Source organism: Haliaeetus albicilla, chromosome 4 (genome assembly GCF_947461875.1).
Source record: "Haliaeetus albicilla chromosome 4, bHalAlb1.1, whole genome shotgun sequence".
Lineage (NCBI taxonomy): Eukaryota > Metazoa > Chordata > Aves > Accipitriformes > Accipitridae > Haliaeetus > Haliaeetus albicilla.
Genome location: NC_091486.1, coordinates 20,118,478 through 20,130,933, shown reverse-complemented (window position 1 = coordinate 20,130,933; position 12,456 = coordinate 20,118,478). Strand labels below are relative to the sequence as shown.

Sequence of the window (12,456 nt, the reverse complement as noted above, 5' to 3'; positions counted from 1 at the left end):
CAAGTGTGTAATTTCTTCTCTCTGTTTATAGCAGTGAAAATAATGATGTGAAACTAAAATTCTGATCTTCATTCTCTATCAAACTATGGCTCAGGTCTTGAGCACAGGTAGCATTAAATTCCATTCTCATTGAAGGCCACTCATCTGTGTGAGTAAGGGCAGCATCATTTATGTTGTGTTAGTTACATGGTACTGCTGTTATCTGTGGAATCTGTACAAATGAGAATGTTCTGGTGAAATTATAAGCAAAGATCTCAAATGTTTTCTTTAAAACATTTACATTGTGGTACTGACCTTTTAATGGGTCTGTCTCTGGTATTCTTGATCAGACATTACTGAGAATAAAATCTAGCATTTAATTTTAAAGTTAACTAGCTGATTCTGTGTGCAGTGTGTAATCTTGAGAACATACTTTAAGAACCCTGAAGACAGTTTGTTGATAACTCTGTACCTTGGCATCATTAGAAGAAAAACATTTTTTATGTAGATGCCAAAAGATATTTGCTCAAAATCTATTCATTGACAGGAGTGTGAATACTTTGATAAACGGATCTGTTCTGTAGTATCTTCTGTGCAAGATAACAGCCCTTTTATCTTGTTTATAAAGATAATGAATATCTTCATCAGTCCACAGAAGATGATATTATTCTTTACAATGTTGAAATGAACTACCCAACTACCATCATGACTAACAGCACAATGGTACGTACCTTTTCAATTAATAAAAAGGCAGCAAAATGCAGTTGCATTTCAAGTACCAGTTTAAAAGTGAGTGGATTAAAACCTGACTCATCAAATCCTTATTTAGAGGGGTTTTTTACTAGAATCTAATCTATTTCTTAATCTTTCAGAAACAAGTTAATGCTTCAAATTATGTGTTGTCAGCAGACAAATATTTCATAGCTCTGGAAAGCAATTATTCAAAGGTAATTATTTAAATAGATCACTTAATGAAATGTTTGATTTCATTTAGTATTTTGTTGATTGTGGTTGTGATAGATAAATGTTTCTTGGTAGTGTCTTGAGAAAGGTGTAGGCTGTGAAAGGGCAGCTGATTATTTTTAATTAGATTATCTTTTTCCAAGTTAATAATATTATTTTCTTGCTTAATTTTGCAGCTGTGGAGATACTCTTACACAGCATCATACCACATTTATGATCTCATATATGGGTAAGGCCAGATATTTCTTAGAGCAAGATATGGTGAATACTCTGTAGTGATGTGCTTGCAAGCATTTCCACTGAAAAAATCTATAGTAATGTGACTACCACCCTGCTTTGCTTTTGCCTGAATCTATCAGGTTACTTGTTTGCTTGAAAAAAATGGCCTCTAAGAAAATCATACAGTCCTTTCATCTACTCATCCAGGTATCTGGATTGATTTATATATTTCATGCCCTAAAACTTTCACTGCTCAACATTATCATCTTTTTTTCTTCTTTGCATAATTTTCTCCCACCCTGTCTTGGCTGCTTGAGTCCACTTCAGTCTCACACCTGATGTCTCCATGCCCTTCTCTTGTTTAATTCATCCTTTTTATGGTTGATCTAATCTTTAACTTTCCTAAAACTCTCACATGTCCTTTAGTGCTCCAGTGATCTTGTAACAGTCCATCCTGGGTTCCTTAAAATTTTACAGCTTCTTCCATGGCATTTGGTCTCTTTCCCAGGATCTTCCCCAAACCATTACTCTTTCCACCCAAGTCAGAAGGAGGCATCTGCCTCCCTGTACTTGTTATATATACTCCCCATACCCATGTATGGCATACTTATGCCATTAAGTAGCAGCATGACCAAATGCTTCTTAGTTCTGAGCAACAGGGGCTGCACTGAGCTGCTCCATTCTTGGGAAACTGTTGGCTCAAGGTGACAGGAAAAGATTGCTGCAAGCTAATGTGAGTAGAGAGGTACTGCATGTGGGTCATGATCCTTAACAAATGTTTAATTGCTGCTTTTATGCTTGCCTCAGCATGCTATATCCTGCATTCACATTTCCCAATAACTTGCTGAGAATGTAATGAAGACTGCAGATAGAGCAAATGACTGTAGATGCTTGTGCAGTATTTAGAAAGAGATAAGGCTTGCCTCTTAGGCTGTTGAATATGTTTTCAAAGGGTTGAGCTGCAACCTTTACCAGCACTGGTGAACACCATCACATTACTGCATGTCTCACTGCCTGCCTTAGTTTTGCATTGCTCAAGAAACAATAAGCTGTTAGAAAATATAGCCCTTCATGAATTTTATATGAATGTACAGTATAATGATCCATTTGCACTGTGCACAAAAAGCCATCTCAACTTCTTTCCTTTTTTTAGTGGTTTTGTAACAGAAAATCAGCTTCCACATAAAATTCAGTATATATCCTGGTCACCCGTTGGACACAAATTGGTCAGTAAAGTTAATGAAGCACTAGAATGATTTTGCTTTGTGTGGCTAGAAGACATTTCTTTGCCTTTTGTTATTATTTTGTTAGGCCATTTTTTTGACAGGCCTGTGTGTATTAACCTTGGTTGTGAGCAAGAATGACAAAACAGTTTTAACTTGTTAAATTTAACTTGTCTGTGTCTCAATAGAAGAATCCATGTTCTCAGCTACATTGTGTTTCAGTTCACTAGCCAGTCTCTTATCAAGAATTGACCAACATAATTGTACGTAGGATTAAATGTGGCTTCAAGGCCTGAAAACCAATGTGTTTTCCTTTGACACAGCATAACACATGAGTTTACTATGGTGATTCAGAGATGAAATATTCAAAATCTTTTTTAAAATTTTTACTCTAGGAAATGCCTGCCAGATTCGTTTTACAAAAAATGTTATTTTCTTTTTTTTTTTAATAGCTACTTGATAGCCAAGTATGTATTTCCCAGTAATTATAATAGACCTATTGCATAGAGTAACAAGTTTATAAACATTTTTTATTCTTGGTTCCAAAGCATCAGCCCAATAATAGTGGTATTTTAACTACTTATCCAGTATTTACAAAATATTTGTGCAAGAAAATATTTTTAAACATCATACTAATTTCAGAAAACACCCAGGGATTTGGCTAAATATGAATGGATACTTTATTAGGAAAATTTTTCCATGTTCTAGCAGAGTATTAGTTGTCTCAATTAAATTAAATATTGTTATTTTCTTTATCAAGAATTCTGAAGACAGAATACAATGAAGATAGTTTCCTATCTTCCTAGCACTAATAGTCTGTGGTGGTTTTATACAATAGTCCTTGTGTTGTATCTGAGAGTTTTAGGAGTTGCTCTGTTTTTCATTTAAAGCACAAAGTAGTTAAAATGTTACACTGATGTTGCTAACAAATGCTTATAGCTTCAAAAGGCATAATTTTCTAAGAAAGTGATGTTTCTGATGCTGGTTTCTTAACCACAGGTCCATTTGATTGAAATTTAGAGATACCCAAGGCCTGCAAGGATTTCTTGCAAGAGCTCTCTTTGGTAACTAATGTACTAGAAAGGAACAAACCAGCCCAGACAAAGTAAAACCTTTTTTTCTCTCATCTCGCATCGCCTAGGCCTTTTGACAGGTTTAGAAAAGTCCAATTATTTTCTTTTTAGTCACTGTGTATTTGTTTTTATCTTATACTTTTGGTGGAACCAGAAGGAAAAGTCACAAAACACTTTGTCTGAGGGTGTTTTAAAAAACAGCAATTTGAATGAGTTTCAAAGATTTTTTTTTTTTTTCCCCATTATTTTCCACACCAAAGCTAGCCACAGAATCCTCTGAAGTTTATTAAAATCAAAGGAATTGTTCAGGATTTATTCTGACATAGCTGAACGTAGAATTTGGCCTGTAATGTATAAGGCCTGTAGATACTCTTGAAGAATTTGCAAGGGCTTTTAGTGTAGCATTTATTTCCTGGTTTGTATTCATTACGTTTTCTTGTTGATATAATGTAAGAGCATTGACTGCAGATCTTACTCTAAGCCCTGTTATTAGTGCCTATACTCATAAAAAATACTTCTTGTCTTTAGGTATATGTATATCAGAATAATATCTATTTGAAACAAAGTCCAAGAGACGTACCCATTAAACTAACTAGTGATGGAAAACAGAATGAAATATTTAATGGGATTCCTGATTGGGTCTATGAAGGTAAGTAAATCTTGCAGGGCAACAATTAACATGTTAAATGCTTTATTTAGATTATGTGGTTCTCACAATCCATTCTAAAATATCTGTGATGATACATTATTTTTAGACCCCTGAGGATTACTTCATTTCCATATATTATTTGCCATATAATGACTGCATTTTGTATTCATAGTGTGTAACCAAAATCCTGAGTCTTTTGTTACTGAAGCTGTATCAGAACTTTACAAATTGGGCTTCCTTCTGCTGCACAGGCGGTGGTTGGGAATTAAGCTTTAATGGAAGTTTTAATTTTAGTGAAAATTTGGCACTTCAATGCAAAAAAAATCTTAAAAAAACAAACACATGCACACAGGAAAAACCCAAGTGAGTTAAATGGGATCTGTGTGCCTGTTCTGAGAGTTCTTAAGGCCTTTCAGAATTGACATGCATTGCAGTATGATCGGTGTTATTTATTTAATGTAACTCCCTTTACATGTCTAGGTTGGTAAGAGTAGAATGCTAAAATAGATAGATTACAATGATAAACTATTATGAATGATTTTTTTTTTCCTCAGAGGAAATGCTAGCAACAAAATATGCACTGTGGTGGTCCCCAAGTGGAAAATATTTAGCCTATGTACAATTTAATGATTCTGACATACCAGTTATTGAATATTCATATTTTGGTGAGGACCAGTATCCTAGAAAAATAATTATCCCATACCCAAAGGTATGTTTTCTCATTCTTTTGACTTACTTTCTGTTGAGAAATGAGTTATGACAATGATAAAATTAACTGTACTCAAAGAATAGTTGTATTACAGTGGTTAAATCCATTGTGGCCTAAATTAATGAAAGAAAACAAACTTAGGCCAAGTTCTGAAAAGGTATAGGTACATTCAAAACTGTAGATATTTAATAATATCAGTGAAATAAATGGAATTACTCATGTAAGTAAAAAGCGTGTCCAAAAGTATATGCTTGCATGATCAAGCCTTGCTTTTTTCAATTCAGTTTACTTGTTGTGATGTGTTAACTATGCAGTTGTTATTTTTCATTACAGTAAATGAATTATATGACATTTTTTATTTTGAAAAGTAAAGGCTAGGACAGCTTCAGTTTATTTCCACACTTCATAGTGCTTTTTGATCTCAAGGGGCTTTGGATTTTAACTGCTTTCAAGTGCAAGATCTAAGACAAGAAGGTTTTGCGTTGGCATTTCTTCAGCATGTATTAGAGAGCTCTCCCAACTCTTGTCATGTTCTTACCACTGCAAGTGATGATGTTAATGTATCTTAAGAAGTTACTCACCTGTCAGCTGGGTTACATTTCTAAAGTAAAGCTGGATGGTTTAGACAACACATGGAGGAGAATTAAAAACCTAATAATATATACAATGAATAAGCAAGCATGAAATCAGTTTAAGCTAAACCATTTTATTTCACAGCTTGGATGTAAAAGAGCACTTGCAATCATGTGAATATACTCCTGTAGTTTTATGCCACGGTAAGTGTAGTGTGTACTGCAAAGATCCACACTGCAAAGAGAACGCTGGTTCCCATCAAGCACGTTTTCTGTATAGAAAGGCACTAAATTTGACTGTTAAAAGGTTTTCTCCTTTATATATGAAATGATGCAAAGTAACGTACTACTGCAGTAGTGTCACTCTGAGATCTTATAAGACAGCATTTGCCCTATTATACTCAACTGAATACATATTTTCTAACCTATCTCCTTTCCTGCAAAAAGTATTGTAACTTTCCTCAATCTGAATTGTTCAGAACCTGATTTGAATAACCTGATACATTTTCTTTGAAGGCTGGGGCTAAAAATCCTACTGTTAAAGTGTTTATTGTAGACACTGTTAATGCTGAAGCGTTTGGTCCTAAGGAGGTGCCAGTTCCTGCAGTCATAGCATCCAGGTAGTGTGCCCTCAAATATGTCTTCTATTTTTTAAAAAAAGCTTTTGCCAATTTGTTTTAAATGCTTGAACCTCTGCGTTGTTTTCTGTTTCTAACAGTGGAGTGCCATATTCATCTCCTAGATGGATCACAAGCTAACTAGAAATGTTGTATTTTGATTCTGTCTATCTATATGATCCATTGTTACTGTCCTAGTTTCAGCTGGGATAGAGTTAACTGTCTTCCTAGTAGCTGGTACAGTGCTATGTTTTGAGTTCAGTATGAGAAGAATGTTGATAACACTGATGTTTTCAGTTGCTGCTCAGTAGTGTTTAGACTAAAGTCAAGGATTTTTCAGCTTCTCATGCCCAGCCAGCAAGAAAGCTGGAGGGGCACAAGAAGCTAGCACAGGATACAGCCAGGGCAGCTGACCCAAAGTGGCCAACGGTGTATTCCATACCGTGGGATGTCACGTCTAGTTTAGGAACCTGGGAGTGGGGGTGGGGAATTGCGGCTGGGGGACTAGCTGGGTGTTGGTCGGCAGGTGATGAGCAATTGCACCGCACATCATTTGTACATTCCAATCCTTTTATTACTACTGTTGTCATTTTATTAGTGTTATCATTATCATTCTTAGTTTCTTCTTTTCTGTTCTATTAAACCGTTCTTATCTCAACCCAGGAGTTTTACTTCTTTTCCCAATTTTCTCCCCCATCCCACTGGGTGGGGGGGGAGTGAGTGAGCGGCTGCGTGGTGCTTAGTCACTGGCTGGGGTTAAACCACGACAGTTACAAAGGACAAAATAATTCTCTAAGACAGTGGAAGCTTTGCTATTGTCTTCCACAGAGCAATATGGGGGATACAACCTGTAGCAATGCTTCTATATTCCTGTTCTTTAATAATCACCATTTCTTTCTTTTTTTGTTCTATTTTTTTAGTGATCACTATTTTACTTGGCTTACTTGGGTAACAGATAGTCGAATCTGTGTGCAGTGGCTAAAGAGAATCCAGAATTTTTCAGTCTTAGCTATTTGTGACTTCAAAGAATATTCAAATACTTGGGACTGCCCAGAGGTAATAAAGTTGGAAATATAAATTTAACATTGCCGAAATTAGCATTTGCTAATCCTATCTGCATAGCTATTTTAACACCTACTGGTCATGCACAGGTTGCTCTGACTTACTTGCAGAAGTATATTTAATCTTGCCCTGAATTCTTTCAGAAAATAATTGCGTGCCTGCCATAATTGTATTTTCCAGTGTTTGATAACATTCATCTTTTAGCTACTAGTGATACCTTTTTCAGTATTTTAATTGCTGGGGGAGGGGTGAAAAAATTTCAATTCCACCAACAAGAAATAAAATCACTAATATATTTTTTTAGCGAGGCTTAAATAACAAACAAGGCAACAAAACTAAGAAGGTGGCTATTGAGCAGCTTTCAGTACTGTTGTTTAGTTCCTTCTTGTTTCCTCATCTTCAGAAGTGGAACCACGTAGGATCTTTATTGTTTTTTAAAGAAAATTTTATTATACTACGTTGACATTTTATACTAAGTCTGACTAAATTATGTCCTTTATGATTAATGTTAAATTAGTTGAAAGAACATACAGATTAAAAGCAAGTCAGGTTTTCAGGAGGGAGAAATCCTTCTGTCTTATCAAATCACACAGTTGAAGAAAGCACGCAAGTTTTCAGAAACAAAATCCCTTTTTCAGATCTGAAAAGAAAACTTCAGGCCAGTTGCAACGGTAGCCATCTTTAAGACATTTTGGAGGGATAACCATGCTCTGTTGAGCAGAAGGATGGCTTAGATGGCCTAGCTATCTATACCAATATGTAAATAATTACAGATCTTACATACGGAAGCCTTTCTGAAAGAAATATTTCTTTAAAAGACCTTGTAAAGCCTGAAGACTGTAGACACTGATAAATTCATATAGATCCTGAAGGAAAGGATAACCCTGAATTTCAGTAACTCTAGTACAGATGTCTCATTTATTGTCTTTCAGTACTGATGCTGTTTGCATGTCTTGTTTTTAGAGTTTGTGATACAGAACACCTACAAAAACTAGCATTAGGCTGAAACCTTGAACTAATGGGAAATAAAAGGCAAAAATACTTATAAAATTGTCCTGTATAACTGATAAATTGTAAATTCAGAGTGTATTGACACAGCCCTTCCAAGCTGAAAATAATTTTTATTCCTCTATGATATGACAATTGTTGCAAATTTAAAAGGAAGTTAAGGTCCTGTTCTTTCAAAAACATTATCGTTGAAGTAAATTTCCACAGAGAAATATCTTAATTTATTAGAAAGAAATACATATTTACTGCAGCATTTGATGTGTATCCTAAGTAATTGTTCCACTTTATAAGTACATTAACACTGAATCTCTATCTTGCCTCCAAGTAACCTACATTTTAATAACTAAATATTTTAATGTACAGAAAAAAACCTCAAGGGTTCTAGGATTCTACCACAATACACCAAAGTACTTTAACACAAGCTTAACTTTAAGCATGTAAGCAGTTTTATTTATTTCAGTAGGTCTATTTATGTGTTTAAAATTAAGCATGTGCTTAATTGCTTTGCTGGAACCAGACCAGAACAATTAACATCTTGCAGGACTGTGTTCATGATCCTTGTTTAATTGCATTTCTCCATGAAACCTTATTTGTGGAGTCACTACTGACGTTTCTATAATTCTATATTTATACAGTGATACAATGCTTTTATCACATTAAAGTTTGCGCAAATGGCCAATTGAAGGAGTGTGAACAGATGGGAGTGCTGCATTAGCTCTATTTGCCATTAGAAAGTATATCTCTGTACATTTCCATTGGCAAAAATAGTTCTCTTCTTGATTTCAGAATAAATCGAGACTCTAATGTACAATAAATGTGCTAGGCTTTATGTACTTGAAAATAATAACAAAATATAATCTACAAGATGTTCCTAAACTGTTGATTCATCAGAACTGTTCATGTGTTCAAGTCTTGCTCATGTGAGTAGACCACAGAAACCAATATGACTTCATTGGAGCTATTCATGTGACTAAAACCTGGGCATGTGTTTGTGAAATTGGGATTTCCTATAAAGATGACAGTTCTCTAATTAAATTCTGTACATACTTTAATACACAGAAAAATCCCATAGAAGTCAATGGGACTACTCATATGAGAGAAGTTAAATATATCCTTAATGTACTAAGTCATCAAGATCTGAGCCTTAATTTAAAGAAAGGAAAATAAATTTAGGATGCAGAAATAAAACAATACATCCTGTTTTTCTTATCATGAAAAGAATTAAAATCCATCTTCTGAGTTAATAGCTCAGTGGAGCCCTTACAGAGTACAAAACGGTCTTCTACAGGGCAAGTACCCGCAACTTTTGCTCAAATAAGTCACTTTGCAGGGACTAAGTTGAAAGGGGGAAAGCATTCTGAATGCTAATGAGATTACACTGAGGATAACAACTACAAACAATATTCTTTAGAAAGCAAATTTGTTGCATTTATTTCAGCCTGTGAAGAAATACTGTATTAAATGAACAGTATAAAGAAAGATTTGCAAGATAAAAAAAATAAATACATTGACTGAATGCAGAATTGTTAAATAATAAATCACTTGCTCCATCCAACAAGCAAGATATACTCTTCAATGAAAAAAGTCTTAGGGAAGTATTGAAAATGCACTAGAAACTTTATAAGTAAAACATAAATAAAAATGTAAAAGCACCTTTAGCTGCAGGAGGTACTGATCTATTTATGCTAAGTATAAGTCTTTTTTAAAATCAGCTTTAAGAATGTTACAAGGAGTTAAGACCTGCTAAACTTACATTCATAGTCTCAGGGTGTGATAATCTGGGTGATTTTTGCTGCCTACATTATCTTTGCCAATCCTTAATTCTTCTTTCTAAATATGTTATTTGTGAGATATTTTTGAAGTGTTGAAAATCAGGCCCTTTAATATCTTTGAGCTGAGCACCAAATATAGAGACCCTTGATTTCTATGTACTTAGTTAAAGTATTTGGCTTGTATTTTTTATGTTTTTAAGGTTTACATTTAAAAGAAGTACCTAATAGTCACATTATCCACTGTTATAAATCAACATCATAGCTTTGAAAAGAAAGGAAATATGTCAAATGAACCAACTGAGAATCTAACACAGATTTTTTTAATTATTATTCCTGAAATTATTTTACTTGGTTTTTTTACTGAAAAATTCATGAGTTTAAGTAGTTGTTAATTATTGCTTTCAGTGAAAATGTTGCATAAGGTTAAAACAATTACTTTAGATTTTATTTAGCTCTGATGACAGCTGTTAAAAATAATATTTTAACTAACATAATGATAATACAGTAATATTATTTACCTCAGACAACCTTCAAGTCCCTGAGCCTTCATAGCAAGTATTCTAAAATTCTCTTTTACAGGCAGCTACAAATTTTTTTATTTGAAGATTTTAAATCTCCAGAAACTCATTCTTGAACTTCTTAAACAGTGTACATTTGATTTTGTTTTTCAGAACCAACAGCACATAGAAGAGAGTCAAACAGGATGGGCAGGCGGAGTGAGTTTTTTTGTACTCTATTTTGATCTAATGAAAAGCTACAGCTTTCTGCATCTTTACAGCAGTGTTTTGAAACATGAAGCACAATTCTGAGTCATACAACACTACTGCTTAAACCTGTTGCACTGTAAGATTAAGACTTTTAATGCTGTGCGAGGCATAGTATCTGGCTACTTGCTTTCTGAGTTTAAAAACCCTTTCTCTGTCTTATTTTACAAATCTTAGACCAACTGATTAGAAAATATACTCCCTTATACTGAAGGGAGGGAAGTCATGAAAAGACACAGATTCATACTGCAATGTAATTCTTAGAAGCATCCTGAAGGCAAAGAATAGATGTAAAATTCCTCTGATATCACTAAGGGCAAGAGATAAGATCAGTCATACCATAACATTTTGAGAATAAAACCTGTCTGTTCAGAACTCAGTTTTAGTGCCAAGTGCTGCACACCTTCAGCTAGGGAGGAACCTTCAACATAAGATACCCCACTTACAATGGTAGTTGATACTTCTCTGCAGTTACCCCTAAGCAAAATAAATTCTCTCTACCCAGTAACCTTTATCTTGGAAGAGACATAACACCTATCTTTGGGAACTCACAGTAAAAACAAACCTGCAAGAAAATTGTAAGAGCATGAGATCAGTATTTATAATCATATATTCTAACAGTGAATATGTATTATTGCTTATGTTTACTCTTCAGCCAGGTGAAGTTACTAGAATTCAGTGTGGGCAACCTTACACTGTGCCTGAATATCCTGCCGTGGACTTAACCAAGTTTCGATTTTCAGTACACTGTCCTTTAAGAGACGTGTTTTTATTTGAGTTGAAGATTACACATTTACAAGAATTAGTTCTTTTACTTGGTCCCTTTCTTTTTTTGCCACTTCTCTTGACGTTGTGATGACAGGTTTTTATTAGAGCTAAAGAAGTTGCACACATGCATAAATCCCTGCTTTAGCCTTTATGGCATTTTAAGCGTTAAGAATATTATAAGCAGGCTCCAGAACAATTTAGCTTGTGGTCATAGGTTCTGGTCGAGCTTGGGTTAGCATTATTCAAAAGTCATACTCAGGAATGTTGGTGCTACATTTGAAGTGCTTGCAGGTCATTCTTCTGTGTTCATGTTTTGAAAATAAAACTCACTGTTGCAGTAACTCATCCTTGACTGACAATTTTAGTAAAGAGTTGATGGTTTGAAAGGAAGCAAAAGTTGAATGGTCTTCTCTGGGATAATATGTTCTTTAACATTAGTGGAATAGTATGGGAAACTTTAGATATCCATTTACTTAGCGCTGTATTTGCTCAGTGAATCAGCCAGACTCTGTGGTCCACAAGATTTTCAGTCTGGCACCATTCATGAACATTAACTTTATTCAGGAACTTCTTTTTTAAACATCACCTCTACCTATTTTTTAATAACTAAAGAAAGGTCATTCACAATATACAAACAAATTATTCCACTTATAAGTAGGGAGCTTGCATTTGTGGGGTACTTGAGGTATCTATATTATCAGCTTAAGAAATCTGACAAGACAAGTTAGAAATTGTAATGTGTACTGACTGGGAGATTGAACATCACAGGTAAACACTTGTGCAAAGTACTTTGTCCCATCTGAACTGATTAAATACTCTTGTTACTTTTAGTATGTGTACTATAATCTGCTAAATAGTTTGGACAGTCTTACTTAACATCTCATCTACCATTTTTCTTGCATTGTTTCAGTTCTTTGTTTCTACACCATATTTTACATCAGACAGCAGTTCATACTACAAAATTTTTAGTGACAAAAATGGTTATAAGCATATTCATTACATCAATGACTCTGTGGTAAGTCAAGCAAAGTGTTCTACATTGATCTACTGTAAGTTCCTGAAATAACTCTACAATATT

At 34.5% G+C, this 12,456-nt stretch overlaps 1 protein-coding gene across 3 annotated transcripts in view; it reads left to right on the top strand.

The window, feature by feature from the left end:
* The window catches only part of LOC104313850 (prolyl endopeptidase FAP), a 43,322-nt gene that overhangs the window by 9,249 nt on the left and 21,617 nt on the right, over positions 1-12,456 (top strand). For 2 of the 3 annotated variants that reach the window (XM_069781249.1, XM_009913032.2), the window contains exons 4-13: positions 608-702; positions 852-926; positions 1,119-1,171; positions 2,315-2,387; positions 3,986-4,106; positions 4,661-4,815; positions 5,904-6,007; positions 6,925-7,060; positions 10,518-10,562; positions 12,289-12,393. In XM_069781249.1, coding sequence (XP_069637350.1) covers positions 608-702; positions 852-926; positions 1,119-1,171; positions 2,315-2,387; positions 3,986-4,106; positions 4,661-4,815; positions 5,904-6,007; positions 6,925-7,060; positions 10,518-10,562; positions 12,289-12,393 — 962 coding nt within the window. Of the gene's footprint in view, positions 1-31; positions 149-607; positions 703-851; positions 927-1,118; positions 1,172-2,314; positions 2,388-3,985; positions 4,107-4,660; positions 4,816-5,903; positions 6,008-6,924; positions 7,061-10,517; positions 10,563-12,288; positions 12,394-12,456 lie in introns of those variants that run through there. The other variant, XM_069781250.1, reaches the window with a different exon arrangement.